Raw genomic sequence first — 22,272 nt, forward strand, 5'->3', positions numbered from 1 at the left:
CAAGTTTCGTTAGATATTATCGGTTGTCGTCTTGATTTTGCTTAATTTACTATTAAGTTTGACATGAAGGGTTTATTAAATGTTCATTTTTTTAAAGATATTGTACAGGTTCGTAAATTCCTGCAGGGCACAAATTATTTAATAATCATTACTACCTGATCAGGAGCCGCAGTATAATTTCTAATTTCTTTATTCTTATTAAATGTAAACATACATTTTCAACATATATTCATTAATATACGAAGCTATTATGTAGTTTCAGATGTTTTATTTAACCTTATAGGATATTGATTATTTGGTAGATGAACTTAAGGATATGTCGAGACTATTGTATATTAATGTTATTCATATTGAATTATTAATGCTGTTAATACATAAAAAAATATATAATGGACTCCATGATACAGTTGAGATAAAGTATGCTGAATCATCACTCATGAAGTTTGCTGAATGAATGAATTCAGTGCTTTGTTGTTTTGATAAACCTGTTATCCAGGTTATGAAAGCTGAATGATGAAGTGTAATAAACTTAATGACTCCGGCCGACATCTTTTCTTAGTATCTGACAGGTGTGTGTGTGTGTGTGTGTGTGTGTGTGTGTGTGTGTGTGTGTGTGTTTGATTGACAGGTGTTGCACTGCCAGGGTTTACACACAAAAGTGCGTGCGGCCTGTGTGAATTATCTGAAACAGAACAGATCTAACTATGAGCTGGTGAGACTAAAAATACATTTTATATTCATACATTTACATTCTATTGTAAACACATCAGAAGTGTCAGTTGACCTCTGACCTGTTGTATTAAACTTGTCTTTGTTCTTTCTGAATGTGTGTGGTAGTTTATCGAAGGCGATTTTGAGACATACCTGGAGAATTTACGGGATCCTCAGGTAACAACAAAACTTTGTACATTCAGGCCGACGCTCTTATCAAAAGTGCTTTAGTTTCTTATAAAAACATTGGACGTCCTGGTTGTGATTTCACACACTCTCTTAATAATAAAATGTAGAGATTTCTAACACTCTTTCTCTTTATTCCTCCATCCGTTTAGAGCTGGGTTGGACAGGTGGAGATCACCGTTTTGGCTGAGCTCTATAAGTGAGAATATTACATTTCCTCATGTCTTTAACTGCACATTTTGAGGCATGAACTGTGATGATGTGTTGTTCACTGACAGTGAATGGCCAGTTGTGCATTATGCTCATTTGCTCAAAATGGGATTTATAACATGTATCATTTGACAGTGATTCGGTTTTCTTGTTGCTAGCATAAATGATGATCTTGGAGGGAAAAGTGTTTCCTGTAAACTGTAAATCGCAGCAGTGCAAAATGTATCATATGATGAACAAGATTATCAGTGCATGAATTCAAGGAATGCAAGCGATTTCTGATCTAGTTTTCCATGTATCATTTTGTAAAAATGACTTTCCTGCATGTGGGCCAAGACAAATCATATAAAACTATGAAATAGGTCAGTAACATGAATTTCTCTTTAAGTGCCCCTATTATGCTATTTTAAAGGATTTTGTTTTGGAGTCTTCTATAACAGGTTTACATGCATCTAAGGTAAAAAAAAAAAAAAAAAAAAAAAAAAAACCTTACTTTTCTTAAAATATGTACACTGCAGCATCAGCTCTTTTCTCACAGTGTCTGAAACCTTTTGATAAAAGTTTCAGTTTCTCTAAACCCTACTTTTCTGTGAGCATACTCTGCTCTGATTGGTCAGATGGCTCAGTCTGTTGTGATTGGTCTACTCTGCTCTGATTGGTCAGATGGCTCAGTCTGTTGTGATTGGTCTACTCTGCTCTGATTGGTCAGATGGCTCAGTCTGTTGTGATTGGTCTACTCTGCTCTGATTGGTCAGATGGCTCAGTCTGTTGTGATTGGTCTACTCCGCTCTGATTGGTCTGTTGTGATTGGTCTACTCCGCTCTGATTGGCCAGATGGCTCAGTCTGTTGTGATTGGTCTACTCCGCTCTGATTGGCCAGATTGCTCAGTCTGTTGTGATTGGTCTACTCCGCTCTGATTGGCCAGATTGCTCAGTCTGTTGTGATTGGTCTACTCCGCTCTGATTGGTCTGTTGTGATTGGTCTACTCCGCTCTGATTGGACAGATTGCTCAGTCTGTTGTGATTGGTCTACTCTGCTCTGATTGGCCAGATTGCTCAGTCTGTTGTGATTGGTCTACTCCGCTCTGATTGGCCAGATTGCTCAGTCTGTTGTGATTGGTCTACTCTGCTCTGATTGGCCAGATTGCTCAGTCTGTTGTGATTGGTCAACCGCTTACAGTGCGTGTCAGAAACCAAAGACCCACAGTGATACGAACAGTGAACAATGCCATACGTTTTTCCGTATGAATTTCAGCGCAAGTCCTTGGGCCCTATCTTACACCCGGCGCGATGCAGTGCCAAGCGCGACGCAAGTGTTTTTTGCTAGTTTCAGCCCGACGCAGTTTTCATTTACACGTCCTGCGCCATGTTGTTTAAATAGCAAATGCATTTGCGCGCCCATGAGCTGCTGGTCTGAAAATGAGGTGTGTTCTGGCGCATTGTTGACGCGTTGTTATTTTGAGGCAACAGAAATAGACTGAGCCATTGACCAACTGAAACCTGGTCTAAAGTCAATGGCGCAATATTTTTTTTGTTATTTAATGAGCGTGTTAGTAATGTGCGCCTATAGGCGGGTCCACAACGCACTGGGATGAATGTACAGCAGCACACAAACATGCCAAATATTTAAAATAAAAGGATTACAATGTAAAAGATTATTATTGTGTACATAAAGATTTGGTGGAATTCGGCTTGTCCTGTAGATGTTCTGCTTGTGCTTTAACCTCGCGCACGAGCAGATCCGTTTGCGCTCTAGAGACGGCTTCGGTCTTTCCACTATCAAATTCCGTCATGTAAATAGCAAATCCGCCATGAAAACTGGCATTTAAAGGGAATGGGAGATGAGACTCTGATTGGTTTATTGCATGTAAATCCCAAAACACACCCATTACTGATTAAGAGAATAGGGACAACCCTTTTAGACCATGCGCCGGGAGCGCCGACCATTTTTCCCGTCGTTAAACTAGCAAAAGTGGATTCGGACAAATTTGTCACAAACCTACATGGGTTCGAACAGGAAGTGAGACTGGAGTTACTGCCGTCTCGTTTCAGCAGTTCAGAGTTGATTCTTTCTCTATTTATCTGCACTTTGAGCTTTGAAACTTTGCAGAACTTTTACATTCACAAACAAGCTTTATTACACACTGCATGAAAAGGAAATATCAGAAAAAAGCAAAATAAGGGCACTTTAACTTCAGTGTCCATTGGTATCCACCGCTTTGCTGCTCATTTGCATAAAGTGAATCAATTCTCAACTTTGTTGCATTGCTCGACAACCTCACATTGCATTGAAATCATTGAAATCTTCTGTTCACAAAATATTGCTGTCAGGGTGAACGCCGCTTTTGTGTCACAACAATAGCGGCTTTACTTTTAATATCAAATGATTGAAGTGTATTTTTTATATTTTCAAAGTCTAAACTGTTTGTTTGCTATCTCTGATGGTGTAATGTTTATTCCTTCCAGGCATGATTTCATCATTTTCCAGGTGCCTGATCAACCACCCGTGAACATCACAGAGAACGGCTTCCCTGATAAGGTGCAGACTCGCATTCATGCAAGATTATTTTTTTAAATTATGGCCATAACACTGAAATAAATCTCTCTCTCTCTCTTTCTCTGTCAGGTGCGACTGTGCTTCCTCAATGGAAACCATTATGACAGTGTTTACCCACAATCCTTTGAGAAAAGTGCTGCTGTTTGTCAGTGTGAGTGCTTCTTCTTTATTCAGTGAATTAATGGTGCGATATGCTTTCAGTGTCAGAACCGAACCGTTTCTCCCTCTCTAGCGATCCTGTACGAGCTGCTGTATGATCGAGTGTGTGGCGTCGAGCGTGGCGTTTTAGGGTCGTGTATGAAAGGAGGAAGAGGACGAGAGAAACTCGACTCAGAAGAATGCAAGAGCAGTGAAGAGTCTGACCTGGAGGAGGACGAGTTCTGGTTCGTATTTGCATGTTTGCATGACACTTTTTCTGTCGCAGCATCTTTTGGACAATGTGATTATAGTTTTTGCAAGTTGTTAAAGAGCGGACGATGCCATATTGGGCTGGTTTCTTATCTTAATCTATAGGCTTATAATATATCATTAGATACGTTTCCATCCAGCTACATTTTTGTGTAGTTCTTTTTTTTTTTTTTTTTTTTTTAAGAAAAGCATCTCAAGCACAGTACAAGCATCAGATTGTTACAGAATGAAATGGAGGGAAAAAAAACACAAAAAAACAAGCATAATAAATGCTCGCATACAAATGAACATATAATCACAGTAATATATACATGTAAACAACTAAATGTACCAGAAAAATTACGTTTTATCCTTAAAATAATCTAAAAATGGCCTCCGAGATTTTAAGAAAAGATCGGGTTTCATTTCAAACTCCAAGTTTAATCTTTTCAAGTTTGAGGGCAAAAAGTAGGTCAAAAACCCACTGATGGAAGGTGGAGGAGATGGCAGCTTCCAATGAATTAGTTAGTATAAGCCGTCTAGCCAACAGTGTGCAAAGTGCAATATTATCCATCTCTAAACCTGTGAGTTTAACCTTTTCCGTAAGAACCCCAAATATAGCTTTCAATTAGTTGGGGTCTATTACTGTGGTAAAAATTTGAGAAACAACTAAAAATTCTCATCCACCTATTTTTTTTTTTATGTGAATTTGGTGATGCCGCAAAAAAAAAACACTGAATGGAAACGCCATGATGTATATAAATTCTTTCAATGTGCATAAAAAACGAATGCGAAGTGGATAATTTTTTAATCTGATGTCCATTAACTACGATGGAAACACATTTACCAAATAATTCCCTCGATTCGCAACAAAAACTGACGGACTTTCCCTCAGCAGAGGCTGTGATTGGATAACTGGAGTAACCAGCGGACCAATCAAATCACAGCATCTCAAATGTTATTTTGGTGGCTCTGAAACACCTGAGTCAAAGTCTGTCATCAGAATGATTTGGTGTCTCACATGATTGCGTTCCCAAACACCAGCATCCGAACGTTTATTGGATTTCCTCATTTATGATGGAGGTTAAAAGAGCCACTGTTTCCTCCTCGATCGCAGAAACTTCCATTTTTATTACAGATATTTTGCGCCAATTTCCCAGAAAGTGATGATTTTGTTCCCTTGAACACATGGGATGGAAACGGTGGTTTATCTGCAAATGTTTTATGCAATATTCCAATTTTGCACATTAGTTAAATTTACAGCTTTGGATGGAAACACAGCTTTTGTTTTATGATCCAGTCATTTCCAATTTATGAAATCAAGTTTTGCGCTTATGATCTGCTTCACTTGGAAATATGTATTAACAGGGGTTAAATACATTGCAAATACAATTTCATAACTAGTTTTATTAAACATGTTGGTGTGTGTGTGTGTGTGTATTTGGTCTTGTTAGGTCCAGTGAAAGCGGAGAAAAGACGACTAATGTGATGAACGTCAGACCGCCGACGAGGGTGATTTCTTCTCTCTTGAAGATTGAAATTTCAGTGTATTTGATGACTTTCTGACTTTGTAGGATGAAATATTGTGGTAACGAGTCTATCTGTGCTTCAGGGTCGTGGGAGGGGCCAGTCTCGAGGAAGGGGGCGTGGCCTTCTGTCCGCTAAGGCACAAAAGTCCCTAAACCCCGCCCTCTACAGGAACGTGGAGTATGACGTGTGGCTCCGCTCTAAACGAAGTACATTATTTGTTTTGTTACTGATTTGAAATTTAGTTAGTATCTTGATTGAATGATTTTTATTAATATTTTTAATCACTATGTGTGTTGTTTAGTTCAACAGCAGCGAGATTTCTGCATTGCCGCAGGAATGCAATACGCTATCGGAGACAAGTGCAAGGTTAGCAGTGTGTGTGTTGACGTTTTTACACTTTTTTTTTTTTTTTTGAAGTAGAATTTGATTAATACAGGTTCACGCCATTTAAAAGTTTGGAGTGGGGATCAAACTACTGGTCAAAAGTACAGTGAAAATTGTGAAATATTATTACAATTTAAAATAACAATTTTCTATGTGAATATATATTAAAATGTAATTTATTCCTGTGATCAAAGCTAAATTTTCAGCATCATTACTCCAGTCTTCAGTGTCACATGATCCTTCACAAATCACTCTAATATGATGATTTGATGCTCAAGAAACATTTATGATTATTATCAATGTTAAAAACAGTTAATAATGCTGATTAATATTTTTGTGGAAACACTGATACATTTTCTTTTTCATGTTTCTTTGATGAATAGAAAGTTCAAAAGAACAGCATTTATTTGAAATAGAAACTTTTGTAACATTATGAATATCTTTACTGTCACTTTTGATCAATTTAATGCATCCTTGCTGTATAAAAGTCTTAATTTCTTTAAAAAACAAACAAACAAAACATCTTACTGACCCCAAAGTTTTGAACAGTAGTCTATGTATATGCTGTTATTTATTTTTTTTATAATTTATTATATATTTCCCTGCTTTTGTTTTTATTAATTTAATACTTTTATGTTGTTTTAATATATATATTTTTGTACTTTTTAATTGTTATTTGTATTTTTTTTAAATTAGTCACTACATGCTTTTTGTTTAAAACACCCTGTGAAGCATTTTACATATGAAATACATATTTACACATCAAATGTGTTATTGTCTTCAGAGCTGTCTTGATTTAGTGTCCTCTGTCTTCCTCAGGTGCAGCTGAGTGGCAGCAATCGCTTCTATAATGCTTACGTTCAGGAAGTCAGTCCTGACAATGGGCCAGTCACTGTGTTTATTGAGGAACTCAACAGACCGTACGTGTTTCATATTTATCTCTATATATGTGTGAAGGTGTTTTCAGAATGGCACACTTCCTACTGTTTTAGAAAGAGGAGTGTGCAGTATGTATACTGGGCATGGACTGTGGATGTGCAGTATACAACCAGAGCACACTATTTAAAAGAAAAGCAATATGCAGTATATATTATAGCAGTATGTACTATTCACAGTACAGTAGTATTCAATTCCATACATCGCCAAAGTCTTAAATCTGACTGTGAATATGCTGTGAATTTTAACTGCCTTATCTAGTGCAGGGAGATTTTATATATATATTATAAAAAAATAAATAAAAAAAACAAAAAAAAAAACAGTAATATTGTTAAATATTATGACAATTTGAAATAAATGTTTTCTATTTTAATATATTTTAAAGTGTAATTTATTCCTGTGATCAAAGCTGAATTTTTAGCATCATTACTCCAGTCTTCAGTGTCACATGATCCTTCAGAAATCACTCTAATATGATGATTTGATGCTCAAGAAAATTCATTATTATTATCAAGTACAGTTTTTTTTCCCAAGATTCTTTGATGAATAGAAAGTTAAAAAGAACAGCATTTATTTGAAATAGAATCTTTTGTAACATTATAAATGTCTTTACTGCAACTTTTGATCAATCTAATTCATTCTTGATGAATAAAATTTATTTATTTTATTTTCCCCCCCAAAAATAAAACAAAAATCCTTACTGACCCCAAACTTTTGAAGTAGTGTTTGAGTAGTGTTTAATGTTACAAAAGCTTTCTATTTCAGATAAATGTTGTTCTTTTGAACTTTCTATTCATCAAAGAATCCTGAAATAAAAATGTAATTAACTGTTTTTAACATTGATATAATCATAAATGTTTCTTGAGCAGCAAATCATCATATTAGAATGATTTCTGAAGGATCATGTGACACTGAAGACTGGAGTAATGATGCTGAAATTATCACAGGAATAAATTACACTCTACTATATATTCCCATAGAGAACAGCTGTTTTACATTGTAATAATATTTTCCAATATTACAGTTTTTTTTTTGTATTTTTAATCAAATAAATGCATAAGAAACCTATTTTAAAAACAAAATCTTAAAAAAATCTTACCAATCCAAAACATTTGAACGGCAGTGTATGTGTGTATATGTATATACTGTATATAAATTGCTCTTTGTATCAATATAAAAATTATTTTTAAATTAGTCAAATTATTATTATTTTTTTATTTCCATTAACCAACAGGCAATACCATGGAAATTCCTTGATACAAAATATTTTGTTGCTTTTTATTTTTATTTTTTTAAAGAAAGAAAACATCTTTAAGACAAAAACTAATTGTTTTACTTAAAATGTATATTCTTAGCCCTAAAATAACAATATACAATATTAAACTATTAATCACCTTGTGCATTCCCTTGTGTGTGTGTGTGTGTGTGTGTGTGTGTGTGTGTGTGTTTAGACAAACTGTGCCGTTGTTGAGTTTGCGTCTTCCATCTGAAGAGCCTCAGTCATGGCAGACGGTGTCAGACAAGAGCAAAAGACACAGCGTACCGAACAACAGCACGCAGACGCCCTCCGGTACGGTCTCTCCAGATCAAAAACACACGTGAATGGCATCAGCTCACACACACTCACTGTCTGGGTTTCTCTATGCAGAATGGGAGAGCAGAGGAGGTCGGAGGTCAAACAAAGCCCCGCTTCAGTCAGCGTCCAGTGGTCGAGTTCATAAGCAACACTCCTGGCCTCCGCAAGCCTTCCCGGACGAGCCGGCGGGAGGACGCAACAAGTTCAGGTGCGCTTCACTGGCCTGTAGTTAAAAATATCACATGTTAATCTTTAACACCTGCATTTTGTGTCTCATTTTCAGTGTTGGGGAAAGTTACTTTTAAATGTAATGCATTACAATATTGAGTTACTCCCAAAAAAAAGTAACTAATTGCGTTACTTAATTACTTTTTATGCAAAGTAATGCATTACATTACTTTTGAGTTACTTTTTCTTAGCTGGGCTGGGCTTGTTTGTTAACCAAAGAACAATAGGATACAGGAGAAGGAAGTTCAACACTCACACACTCACACACACACACACACACACACACACACACAGTGCACACAGTACCTCCTCACTTTAGTTCTCTCAACATGGGGACAGGAGAGCTGTCAGTCATTAAATGTGAAAAAGTAACTTATTTGAAAAAGTAACTTCGATATTTTGTTGTAAATTGAAAAGTATTTATTTATTTATAAGTTTATTTATATAGGGACAGTACGGAAAAACATGATTCTAGTCGAAAACTGGAAAATATGTATTGCACATCGAGAATATAGCATTAGCTAATTTCCGTCTCGGTTCCCTAGAAACCCTACTAATCAAATCCTGTACCTATTTTAAGGATGCTCCCAACCCCTGGCATGAATAACTAATTAAAAAAAACATTTATTAAATTTAAATATGCGTGCAGTTCTGGTTTGGTAATGCGTAACTTAACTAGTTACTTGAAAAAGTAATCTGATTACGTAACTCAGGTTACTTGTAATGATACCCCCAACACTGCTCATTTAGTGCAGAAAGAGGCTTCTAAAGACACTTGATTTGTGTAAACTTTGAAATTCTTGCTGGTTTGATGTGTTTGCAGACGATCCGATCAGCGCAGCAGTCCTGTGTGTGTTCTTCCAGAGGAGGAAGAGGAGAGCGTCGTGTTGGAGCTTCTTCACAAAGACGAGCACAACTTTCCCTCGCTCGGAACAAGCCCTCAAACGGTGCAGCTCTTGCAAACACATTTACCTTCTATAGTGTGAGGTGAAACATGATATTCAGGTAGAAAACATGTTTGGCGGGACTTGGTTTTTCCGGTGCATGGTGATATTATTGCTATGATATTATTGTTTTTTTCCACGCCCCATGACTGTGGTTATGCCAGCAGAAAAAAACATTGTTATTGTGCTGTCAAATCGATAAATCGCATCTAACAACTTTTCAAACTTTTATGTTATATGCGATTAATCGCGATTAATCGATTTGATTCCACTATTCTCAACACAACTTTTCTTAATAATATGCATTCACAAATAGAGACATTTATTAAGAAAGTTAATTAGGGTCATATTTCATTCACCCTGATTTTATCTCTCAAAGTTTTTCGCAAAGTAAATTTATTTATATATACACTATACTCAATTTATGTATACAGTTATAAGAAAATAACAGAATAAATTATGCAAACTTCATAAAATATGAGTCTTAATTCTGCTTTAAAGAAGCTCTAAAAACCTCAGTAGTGCCTTTATTCAGCTCAAGTCAGTTCAGTGCTTTAGTACTCCAGTACAGTACTTGTGTAAAGTACTTCACTTAATGACAAGGATACAAATGCATATATTTGTGCTATAATAGTTTCCTCTGAATTTAGGCCACTACTGGAGAGGTCGTGAAGAAAGGAGGGGAAAGGAGAGGCTCTCGGAAGAAGGAACAAAAGGAGTGTGTTTCAGAGACAGGTGAAGCTCCGCCCCCTTTATATCCAGGGTTAACAAAATTGCCAGGCTGAAGAAATTCTAGGCCTCTAAATGATACATATTCTAAATATACATTATAAAGAAGCAAGTATGTAAAGATAGGTGACTACCTTGACATATTTGCTTCTTTATAATGTATATTTATACATAAGCTTAAAAATACAGCACAATGGACAGTCACTTAATATTGCACAAAATATTGCATTGCCTTGATATTGCTATTATGGCTAATCATATTTTTATTAGGGGTTCAAGCACGAAGTGCTGAAACCCTATTGTAATTGTACTGATTTTTATTATTATTATTAGGGGCCAAGCACCGAAGGTGCGGAGGCACCTATTGTATCCGTTCGCGTTCTTATTAGGGGCCAAGCACCGAAGGTGCGGAGGCACCTATTGTATCCGTTCGCGTTCTTCTTATTATTATTCTTCTTCTTCTTCCGCTCTTGGAGTCTATGGCAGCCCATAGAACCGATTGCGGGAAAGTTGTTTTGGTTTGACATTCTGATAGAGGACAGTCCCAACATTAAGTACACCAATTTTGGTGTGTCTAAGTCATTCCCTCTAGCGCCACCACCTGTCCAAAGTTTCACTTTTACTTTGCTAATAACTTTTGAACCGTAAGGCCAATCAGCGAAATCCTTTTTTCCTCTGATTCCTGAGCTCATGCCGATTCGATTGCACCCTATATCGTCATTTTCCGTCATAAAAACATGGCCGCCATTTTGAATTTTCCTAAAAAGGTACTTTTTCGAACTCGTCCTAGACGGTTTGTCCGATTTGCACGAAAATTGAATCGGATCATCTTCAGGCAGTGGTGACAAAAAGTTATTAAAATCTTGTTGATTCGTCAAACTGTTTTCGATAAACGCATGAATACATTTTACGTAGCGCTAGCAAAAACAGTCGTAAGGCTGTATCTCCGCAACGGTTTATCGTATTCAGACCAAACTTGGTACATGTACTCACAAGCATGACCTGAGGCTACATGCTGCGTTTCGGCGCAGCGCCACCTACTGGTCCGGAGATATGAAAAATGGCTATTTTTGCTTATAACTTCTGAACAGTTTGTCCAAAAATCATAAAATTGGTCTCGTTAGATTCAGGGCGACATGCCGAGTCGACTGATATCCAATTTTACCATATCGGCTATTTTGACTGTCGGCCATTTTGAATTATGTGCTAAAATGCTGTATTTTATGAACGCATTAACGAATTGTTACGAAACTTGGTGTGGGTCATCAGCACGATGCCCTGAAGGAGCCTGAGAAGTTTCGAAACAGCGCCACCTAGTGGTGAATTTTTTTTTTCAAATGCTTATAACTTTGGGTGTGGTTGACTTATTTTCAGGAGACTCATCTCTTTAGACTCCTGAATCCTTGCCGAGTCCAACAATACCAAACATGCTAGGTTTCGCCTTACGGTTTGTGTAGCGTTGTGATTTAGCACTTAAAAAACATTAGGCGATATCTTCGAAACCGTTTGTCCGATCGAGACGAAACCACCGTCAGAAGTTTGGAATCATAGCTTGTTAACTAAACGTCAAAGCCCAAATGCGAAAATATGGATGTCTAGAGGTAGTAAATTCCAATTAAAGTCATGTGTCAGTCATTTTTTACGTGTTTTTTCATATAAATGTCTATAACTCCGAAGATAATTGAGATATTTTCACCAAAATCGACACACATATGTATGGGCTCACTCTGAGGACACATAAAAAAAATGGTTGGACTGAGCCTCTTGGTGGCGCTATAATAGAACAAAACATGAAATTCCCATTGACTTCAATACAGTTTTGTGAAATAAAATGCTATACTAAACAAATGCATTGGTGTAATATTACAAAACTCAGAATGTGCCATCTGCACCATCCCCTGAAGGTACCCAACATATTTAGAAACAGCGCCACCTAGTGGTCAAAAGTTATAACAAAATTTCCAAAATTGCTAATAACTTTTGAATAAATTGGCCTATTGTAATGCAACTCATCTTAGTAGATTCCTTGGGTCAAGCTGAGAACATAGATACCAAGTTTACCTTATTTGGCCTAACTTCCTGTCCGCCATCTTGATTTTCATTCAAAACCTACTTTTTCGAACTCCTCCTAGACCGTTTGTCCGATTTTCACCAAAATCGAATCGTATCATCTCCAGACCGTGCCGACTAAAAGTTATGGATTTCGTGTCGACAGACGAAACCGTTTTTGTATAGCGCAGCAGCAAAGTTGAGGCATGATGCTAATAGCACTAATCAGGCTTTATCTCTGCAATGCCTTGACATATTGACACCAAACATTGTATGTGTCATTGTAACTTCACTCTGACCACATCACATGAGTTTTGTAACTGCGCCACCTATTGGTCGAAAGTGATAATCCATTAAATCATATTTTTAATTATTGTTTCTATGATTTTTCAGGCATTTTGCCTAAAATCCTCTTTAAATGTCTTTAATTGCTCATTGTTGCAGTTGGTCTGACACTTTCAGACATGTCGGCCTGTCTTGTCGTCTTATTCTGCTTGGCCCCGGTAATGGCTGCTTGCAGCTATATTTATTATTATTCTTCTTCTTCTTCCGCTCTTGGAGTCTATGGCAGCCCATAGAACCGATTGCGGGAAAGTTGTTTTGGTTTGACATTCTGATAGAGGACAGTCCCAACATTAAGTACACCAATTTTGGTGTGTCTAAGTCATTCCCTCTAGCGCCACCACCTGTCCAAAGTTTCACTTTTACTTTGCTAATAACTTTTGAACCGTAAGGCCAATCAGCGAAATCCTTTTTTCCTCTGATTCCTGAGCTCATGCCGATTCGATTGCACCCTATATCGTCATTTTCCGTCATAAAAACATGGCCGCCATTTTGAATTTTCCTAAAAAGGTACTTTTTCGAACTCGTCCTAGACGGTTTGTCCGATTTGCACGAAAATTGAATCGGATCATCTTCAGGCAGTGGTGACAAAAAGTTATTAAAATCTTGTTGATTCGTCAAACCGTTTTCGATAAACGCATGAATACATTTTACGTAGCGCTAGCAAAAACAGTCGTAAGGCTGTATCTCCGCAACGGTTTATCGTATTCAGACCAAACTTGGTACATGTACTCACAAGCATGACCTGAGGCTACATGCTGCGTTTCGGCGCAGCGCCACCTACTGGTCCGGAGATATGAAAAATGGCTATTTTTGCTTATAACTTCTGAACAGTTTGTCCAAAAATCATAAAATTGGTCTCGTTAGATTCAGGGCGACATGCCGAGTCGACTGATATCCAATTTTACCATATCGGCTATTTTGACTGTCGGCCATTTTGAATTATGTGCTAAAATGCTGTATTTTATGAACGCATTAACGAATTGTTACGAAACTTGGTGTGGGTCATCAGCACGATGCCCTGAAGGAGCCTGAGAAGTTTCGAAACAGCGCCACCTAGTGGTGAATTTTTTTTTTCAAATGCTTATAACTTTGGGTGTGGTTGACTTATTTTCAGGAGACTCATCTCTTTAGACTCCTGAATCCTTGCCGAGTCCAACAATACCAAACATGCTAGGTTTCGCCTTACGGTTTGTGTAGCGTTGTGATTTAGCACTTAAAAAACATTAGGCGATATCTTCGAAACCGTTTGTCCGATCGAGACGAAACCACCGTCAGAAGTTTGGAATCATAGCTTGTTAACTAAACGTCAAAGCCCAAATGCGAAAATATGGATGTCTAGAGGTAGTAAATTCCAATTAAAGTCATGTGTCAGTCATTTTTTACGTGTTTTTTCATATAAATGTCTATAACTCCGAAGATAATTGAGATATTTTCACCAAAATCGACACACATATGTATGGGCTCACTCTGAGGACACATAAAAAAAATGGTTGGACTGAGCCTCTTGGTGGCGCTATAATAGAACAAAACATGAAATTCCCATTGACTTCAATACAGTTTTGTGAAATAAAATGCTATACTAAACAAATGCATTGGTGTAATATTACAAAACTCAGAATGTGCCATCTGCACCATCCCCTGAAGGTACCCAACATATTTAGAAACAGCGCCACCTAGTGGTCAAAAGTTATAACAAAATTTCCAAAATTGCTAATAACTTTTGAATAAATTGGCCTATTGTAATGCAACTCATCTTAGTAGATTCCTTGGGTCAAGCTGAGAACATAGATACCAAGTTTACCTTATTTGGCCTAACTTCCTGTCCGCCATCTTAATTTTCATTCAAAACCTACTTTTTCGAACTCCTCCTAGACCGTTTGTCCGATTTTCACCAAAATCGAATCGTATCATCTCCAGACCGTGCCGACTAAAAGTTATGGATTTCGTGTCGACAGACGAAACCGTTTTTGTATAGCGCAGCAGCAAAGTTGAGGCATGATGCTAATAGCACTAATCAGGCTTTATCTCTGCAATGCCTTGACATATTGACACCAAACATTGTATGTGTCATTGTAACTTCACTCTGACCACATCACATGAGTTTTGTAACTGCGCCACCTATTGGTCGAAAGTGATAATCCATTAAATCATATTTTTAATTATTGTTTCTATGATTTTTCAGGCATTTTGCCTAAAATCCTCTTTAAATGTCTTTAATTGCTCATTGTTGCAGTTGGTCTGACACTTTCAGACATGTCGGCCTGTCTTGTCGTCTTATTCTGCTTGGCCCCGGTAATGGCTGCTTGCAGCTATATTTATTATTATTATTATTATTTTCCCCTAAAACGCATTGTGCAGACCAAACCGTAAGAGCTGGAACCTTGAAACTTGGCCAAATGGTAGTCCTCAATTTGGGGAGAACCTATAAAAGTATGACCCCGATTGGCCCATAGGTGGCGCTATAGCAACCAAAAGCGCAAAACTGCTCATAACTACTAGACCGTATGACGTAGACTCAAGTGTCTTATATCATTGGAAAGCTGGACGCCTGACGAACAAAACGTATATCTCCGATTTCATTTCCGCCATGATAGATTTTCCGCCATTTTGAATTTTGTCAAAAACATACTTTTGCGAACTAGTCCTAGGTTTTTCGCCCGATCGGAACCAAACCAGTTCAGAAATGTTCTCTAGAGTCTGAATATCAAAAACTATCGAAAAAAAGTTGAAATTTCGATTCACGGACGCTAAGGGCCGCCAAAACGTATGTTGTGGGCGGGGCCTATTTTACTAAAATGGCTATAACTCCAGAAGTAAATGAGGTATCTTCACCAAACTTGGTACACATGTGTAAGAGGTCAATCTGAGGTCACAGTAAAAAAACCGCGGCGATTGACCACATGGTGGCGCTATAACATGAAAAAAACATAAAACAGGCTATAACCACCTGACCGTTAGTCCGATTGACTTGAAAATTGGTATGCAGTGTCTTGGTCCAAGGTGCCATGTATGTGTATGAGGACATTGGCGTATCTCAAAAAACATGGCCGCCATCGGCCAATGAAATTTGAGCACCTATTAGACAAGGTTAACGGAGGCCGATCGGAACGAAACTCGATGGGCATGTTCGACTCAAGGCCCTAGAGGTCTGTAAGAATTTTGAAAGAAATCGGCCACTAGTTGGTGCTAACGAGTTTTAAGGCTCTGTAATCACGTGGTGTTACAAATATCCACACAATATGCATATCATTTGATAGATCTCCTCATCCTGAACAACTTTGCCTCAAGAACCATTGCTGTCAATCAAACCGTTCATTAAATATTCGCAAACATGTTAAAAACCTACTTTTGCGAACTAGTCCTAGGTTTTTCGCCCGATCGGAACCAGACCAGTCTAGGACAATTCTCTGGACTCTCTAGATCAAAAACTATCAAAAAAAAGTTGAAATTTTGCATTTGGATGGCTCTAATAGGGTCATTTATAAAATGGGCGTGGCAAAATACATTAAAAATCCTATAAATCCTAAATGAAAACTCAGAACTTCACAAAAATCGGTGAGCATATGTGACATAACATCATTAACAAGCATTCCAAATTTTATGGAGATCGGACAATAGGTGGCGCTATAACTGTTAAAAAGCTTTAAAACCATATATTTCCTATGGTACATTGCCTGTATTGGCTGTAAATGGTCTTTTCCATCTATTATGTCAGTGGTTACATGCTAAATAAAACCTGATAACTTTTGATGCTTTTGTGCTTAAAACCCCTTAAAGGCCTTAATAGCTTGAACCCCGATAAATGCTGCTTGCAGCTTTAATTTATAAATGGAATTATTATCCTGAAGTTTATTTTGGTTTTCGGCTTTCAGAAACATCCCAGAGGCCTGTACAGAGACAGAAGAGCGCCACTGAAGAAAAACCTGGGGTGAGTTGCATTGAGTCATTTACGTGGATAACAGCTGATTCAGGACTATTTATTATGGCTTTGTTCAAACTATTGACAGGTGCTCCCAATTTGCACACTTAATTGCATACCAATTTGCATTACTATGTTCTGTTTTGTAGAATACATTGTGGGGGGCATCAGGCTCTAATGCTGAATGACAAAATAACCTTATATTATATACTCAACTTTGTAGTGTATGAATTTTATAAGTGCATAGTGTGTAGTGTGTCATTTGGTACTCAACTTATGTCCTGTAGATAACCAAGAGATAACCAAGTGTACTAGAAAGTGTTGTAATCAACATATCCAGGTGTATGGCAACAAAGCAAGCAATATATCCTGTCCCTTCCGTGTTAATCTAAATTATTTGTCCTTACAAGTTGCTGGTTTATATTGTGTTCTAGATAAGGGTTTCTGGGGAACCAGTGCAGAGATCTTCTCCAACAATAAAAGAGAAATTACAAGAGAAACCCATGCCTGTCTCTCCATCTCCACATCCTGCTGGTATCCTCTCTGGCCCCATAACAGTCCCATCTTCATCTCAGACTTCATCTGCTACTGCCCCTGGTCTTGATAAATCCTCTCTTGAGGCAAAGACCCCTATTCAGCCAAAGAATAGCCATGCTCGAACCCCTTACAACAGTCAGTTGGTGTCCACTTTAGCCCCTTCACAGCCCATATCAGTGGCAGCAGTCTCAGTTCCCACCCTTACATCTATTCAATCTGCCCCTGCATTGAAACCGTCCCAACCCTCATTGCAAACTGCCCCAGTGCTCCCCACATCTGAGCATATTTCCCACCCCAATCAAGCCCTATCTCAGATTAACTTGGTTGCATCTCCGATCACCCCTGTCCAAGTACCTGCTGCTATCCCAACTCAAACAACTCTGGCATCTTGTGGCTCAATCCCAGATGCCCCTGTTGAATCCACCCCGTCCATTCAAACCACTTTTATTTCCAATCCACCCCTTTTACCTGCCTCTGCAATACCTGTTTCTGGCCAAGCTCCGGCAGCTGCCCGTATACTAGATTCCCCAGAACCGCCTTCTACCACCCTTCCCATTGATGGAAGAAGTGGTCCACCAATTGCCCAAAAGACTGTAGATCCTCATACCACTATGACACCAATCCCTCTTTCCCAAGCTTCTCTCCCCTCAATATCCCCTCCCTCTGGTCCTGCCCATGCTCCACTTCCAGACTTACCTCAGTCCTCAGATCCACAACCCTGTGAAACATCGGCCACACCTTCCTCTGGTAAGTTTTGTCTGATTAAGACTTAAGGTCCTTGCACACTGAGTCCGAAATTTCCATAGACTGTAGAAAAATATGGACGTAGTGTCCTGTAGGTTTCTAATGAGCAATTTTGAAGCCCAAAGTGGGCGGAGTCGGCCGTTGCCATCTTGGTGTTGTGATAAACTGCAAATGGGCAAAGAGGCAGATTAGCTGAGGTGACGTGATGTTAACAGACAGCAGACAAATGGCTAGTAGTGACAGCAGCGGCATCCAGCTGTCACTCAAATGGCCACGCCCTTAATTATGCAGAACTTTAAGGCGTAATATAATTTAAAAAGAGTTAGAAAAAAATTCACCTCCCTCACAGTTTTCATGAATGGCAAAATTAGCTATTTAGACCAAAACCCCTTTTTTACACCAGACTGTAAACATTTTTTTCTGCTGTAAAGTTGGGCATTTTAACATGGGGGTTTATGGGATTGACTCTCTTTTGGAGCCTGTCTCTAGTGGCCCATCGATGAATTGCAGTTTAAGTCACTTACGTTTTGGATTCAAGAGAGACCTGAAAGGTTGCCGCTTGTTTTTTTTGTATTCGTCATTTAAAAATTCGTCAAGCACAGAAACCTAGAGTCCGATGCGTATTAATACGTTGCGAAAAAAATCGCAAAACAATACAAAATGGAGTCTTCAAGCAGTGAGAATGATTTTGTTGTCCTCTCTATTTTCTTAAGCCACATATTAAAAAGAAGACAAAGAATTTCTGTGAACCAATTGATCTTGAACAACTCTGGATTTTGGCGTTCGCTTGTACGGTGGCTCTGAATTGTCAAAATACCTTTTAAAATCAGGCATGAGAACTCCTCACCTTTCGGTGAAATTTGCCGTTTTAAAACCAAAATGGGTCACCTACGTGATTTGTGCAGATCCGATGTTGCTTGATGTTGTAAAGTTGATTGGATTGGATTTTTTTCTGCCGTATCCTTCTCACCTTTTTTACCCCTGATCAGTTTTCATGCCTGTAAAATACTTGCTACGGATGCGAAAAATGCACAAAATTGAACCCGATCCGAAATGTTTTATGACGGACAAAAGATTTGAAGGCCGTGTGTAAACATGATTGACACAATGTGAGGTCGTATTTATTTTTTAACTTGTGAACATTTTGAATTACGTATGCAAGGACCTTTAGACATGACATTACTTGAAATGCATCAAGTAAATCTGGTTACAAATGTTGACTTCCTAGTCAAATCAACCAAGTTCTCACAGAGCATCTCTTGTCCGCCAGGTGTAGCCCCTGACCACCCATCCCAACCCCAACCCCAACAAATCCCCTATCCTCATCTCCAATGGACTCAGCTCCTCCAGGACCCAGTTTATCCAGGATTCCCCCTGAATGAGAAAGGAGAGCTGGAACCCCTGCCTCCCTTTTCCCTTTCCCAAAAAGGAGAAGACCTTCCACAAGGTAATGAAAACCCCAGAGATCTGACATATACATGTAAAAGCCATTGAATTGACTACAATATCCTTTCAGTTGCTCATTATTCAAGGCTAAATGGCCATTTTTAATCTTAGAAATTAGATTTTTAATCTTAGAAATGCTTTTTGTACTATTTCAGATATCAGTGTCCTCAGGTTCTTCTTCAACCTCGGTGTCAAGGTACACTTCTTCTTTGCATTTGTTGCTTCTTTAATGGCTTTATTAATGGCTATCACTATTTATGGAATTACATAGAAGTGTATTCACATACTCCCAATGTCCTCAGGCATACTCTCAGCCGATGTTTCCTCCCATCATTTATCTGGGTCCACTTAACCAAGCCTATCAGATACACATCAGAGGGCCTCCTCCTCCTTCCTCTGACTCTCCCTCAAATCCCACCACAATGGCTTCATGGCAACCAGAAAACCCTTCTCCTCCTCAGAATTTGAGCTCAGTCCCTGACTCCTCATTGGAGAGCCATGCTCCCGTTGCACCGGAACCAGTTGGTAGTGGTCCTGTTGGTCCCATAGAGGTGGGAGGGTACAGTGATCATCCTCAATCCCTTCCGATGCAGGTCCCACCAAGAATACCAATGCCCTGGTCAACTTCTTCTGGCCAAAGTGCCTATGCTGGGAATTACCCAGCTTCCCCTCAAATGCAGTTCTCTCCACAACCATGTCCACCTCATGGGAATCAGATGTATTCGCCTTCATCTGTTGGGTACCATCATATCCCGCCTCCACCAATGCCTCATGAAGCCTTAAACCATGTTCCTCATGGTCGGATGGATGTCTTGCCATTTGTTCATCCCACATTGGATAGAGGTCAAGAAAATGGGCAGAGACCTATGAATATGAATCCCCAGTATGGGCCTATGCATAAGATCACTGGCTATCCAGGAACCCAACCTCAGTTGAGTGGTGGTGATTACAAGCCGGTCGATATTCCCGTTTCAATGGCCACAATGCAACCTCAACACTATCCTGTTGTACAACCTTTCCAGCTCGGCCAAATGCAAGGAGACATGACGGGATTGACCTCTCTAGCCAATGGGAACTTAGGAAGACTTGGGGGAGTCTACGCAAAGAACCTCCACGCTGGACAATTTGCTGAAGATCCTTCCCGCCTCGTCCACGCGTATTCTCCCGATGACAATTGGTCAGTTGAAGAGATGGAGATTCCCAATGTGGACCTCAGAACCGGCCACTCCTTCTATAGCCAGTCCTATAGAGGTGGAGGAAGACGTGGCCAAGATGATAGAGGTGGATATCGAGGTCGGAGTCACCGGGCCCGGAAAGATTACTCCAGTCGAGGTAGACCGGATGACCAGTCGTCCTATAGACATTATGGGAGACGAGGCCCAGGGCCAAGGGTCGGGATGCAGTTGCCATTTCAGTGATGCTTAAATGCTGGATATACACTTGTTTTTGGTTTACAATGATGTCAGATACACAAAATCTGTTTGTATTTTTGGGTGGCTTTTGGTACATTATTGATTAGTAATATATCCAATGTTTTTAACGGTTTTCTGTCTTTCTCCCCACACATATTCTTGTTTAAAATTAAAGCAACTCGCGTTTCATGTTTTGATTTCACAAAAGCCTAGTGGAAATGTTTGTTTGCATAGATGTTGTAATAAAATCTAATAAATAATCTAGTCATTTTTTTTTTTTTTTTTTGGTTTTCTTGTTGAGCTGAATGCACTTCCCCTACATGCACACTAAAAGGGAAAAAACATAGATTATACCATTATATTGTTTTGAATGTATAAATGTTTCAGATCTATGTGAATTTGATTATTACATTTTTCCTTTCCAATATTTTTTAATTTAAACTTATATGTCAAGAATGTTCTACATCTTTTAGCATGTTTTTTTTTTTTGACTAGATTTTTCCTGAAAAGCTTGTAAAAGATTCAACTTGTGCTGCAAAGCATATATTGGTGTAGCATCTCACCCGACACAGCAAAGTGCCTTTTTGTCATGTTTTACTTGTGTATTTTTTGGGGATTTCAATATAATTGGTTTCCTTTGACCACGTCTTTATCGTGCACTTTCAACCTCTTCCAGATGAACGTTGATGCCTCTAAATAAATTAAATTTCTGATCCAAAGATGTTGTTTTAACACCAAATAAACGCCTAACAAGATCTTTCTCGGTTGTCTTCTTTCCATTTATCAGTTGCAATTCCCTCCAAGGAAATTATCTTTTTAATATATTTGACCAGTAAAATTATATTCCTCTTATTTTCATTTGTCAATTATAGGGATCTCTCACTAAGGTCTATTGAAGGAAATTTGAATTACATTATCAGAGAAAATGAAGTGCATTCAGATAAATGTATTTTTGACACCAATTAAATGTCAAAGAACATCCTTCTCTTTTGTAATCTTTACATCAAGTTAGTTTTTAATTGCAACTTGACACTTTTTGCCATTGAGATGACTGGGAAAAAAAAAATCCCAATAAAAGTCATTTTCAAATTCAAAGAACTTTTTTTTTTTTTGAGTTGTGATTTCACATCAGAAATCAGTTTTTAGTTGCAATTCCTTTAAAAGATGATTGATGTAGTTTAGTGGAGCGGCTAAGTGATATTATCGTTCAGTTTATGATACAAGCGTGAAAATTGGCATGAGCAGTCTCCATGGGTCACTTGACAAGAAAATTGTCCGAGCCACTTGAAACTTCAAGATTTTTCATTTTTCAAGATGGCCGACACCTTAGTGGAGCAGTTAAGTGATATAGTGGTTTATTTGGTGATACAAGCATGAAAATTGGCATGAGCAGTCTCTGTGGGTCACTTGACAATAAGCCACCCACAGCTACTTGAAATTTC

General features: G+C 38.4%; 1 protein-coding gene across 1 annotated transcript in view; it reads left to right on the plus strand.

The window, feature by feature from the left end:
- Positions 1 to 21,601, plus strand: part of otud4 (OTU deubiquitinase 4) — a 22,531-nt gene extending 930 nt beyond the window's left edge. The window contains exons 2-20 of the mRNA XM_079850011.1: positions 629 to 712; positions 838 to 888; positions 1,050 to 1,096; positions 3,574 to 3,646; positions 3,734 to 3,815; positions 3,897 to 4,047; positions 5,506 to 5,563; positions 5,664 to 5,787; positions 5,883 to 5,947; positions 6,785 to 6,885; positions 8,353 to 8,471; positions 8,550 to 8,685; positions 9,529 to 9,652; positions 10,300 to 10,384; positions 16,645 to 16,700; positions 17,126 to 17,975; positions 19,243 to 19,419; positions 19,574 to 19,614; positions 19,721 to 21,601. Coding sequence (XP_079706137.1) covers positions 629 to 712; positions 838 to 888; positions 1,050 to 1,096; positions 3,574 to 3,646; positions 3,734 to 3,815; positions 3,897 to 4,047; positions 5,506 to 5,563; positions 5,664 to 5,787; positions 5,883 to 5,947; positions 6,785 to 6,885; positions 8,353 to 8,471; positions 8,550 to 8,685; positions 9,529 to 9,652; positions 10,300 to 10,384; positions 16,645 to 16,700; positions 17,126 to 17,975; positions 19,243 to 19,419; positions 19,574 to 19,614; positions 19,721 to 20,836 — 3,540 coding nt within the window. The 3' untranslated portion in view covers positions 20,837 to 21,601. The remainder of the gene's footprint in view (positions 1 to 628; positions 713 to 837; positions 889 to 1,049; positions 1,097 to 3,573; positions 3,647 to 3,733; positions 3,816 to 3,896; positions 4,048 to 5,505; positions 5,564 to 5,663; positions 5,788 to 5,882; positions 5,948 to 6,784; positions 6,886 to 8,352; positions 8,472 to 8,549; positions 8,686 to 9,528; positions 9,653 to 10,299; positions 10,385 to 16,644; positions 16,701 to 17,125; positions 17,976 to 19,242; positions 19,420 to 19,573; positions 19,615 to 19,720) is intronic.
- Positions 21,602 to 22,272: the final 671 nt, after the last annotated feature.

The sequence above is a fragment of the Squalius cephalus genome (genome assembly GCF_949319135.1).
Source record: "Squalius cephalus genome assembly, chromosome: 18".
Taxonomy (NCBI): Eukaryota; Metazoa; Chordata; class Actinopteri; order Cypriniformes; family Leuciscidae; genus Squalius; species Squalius cephalus.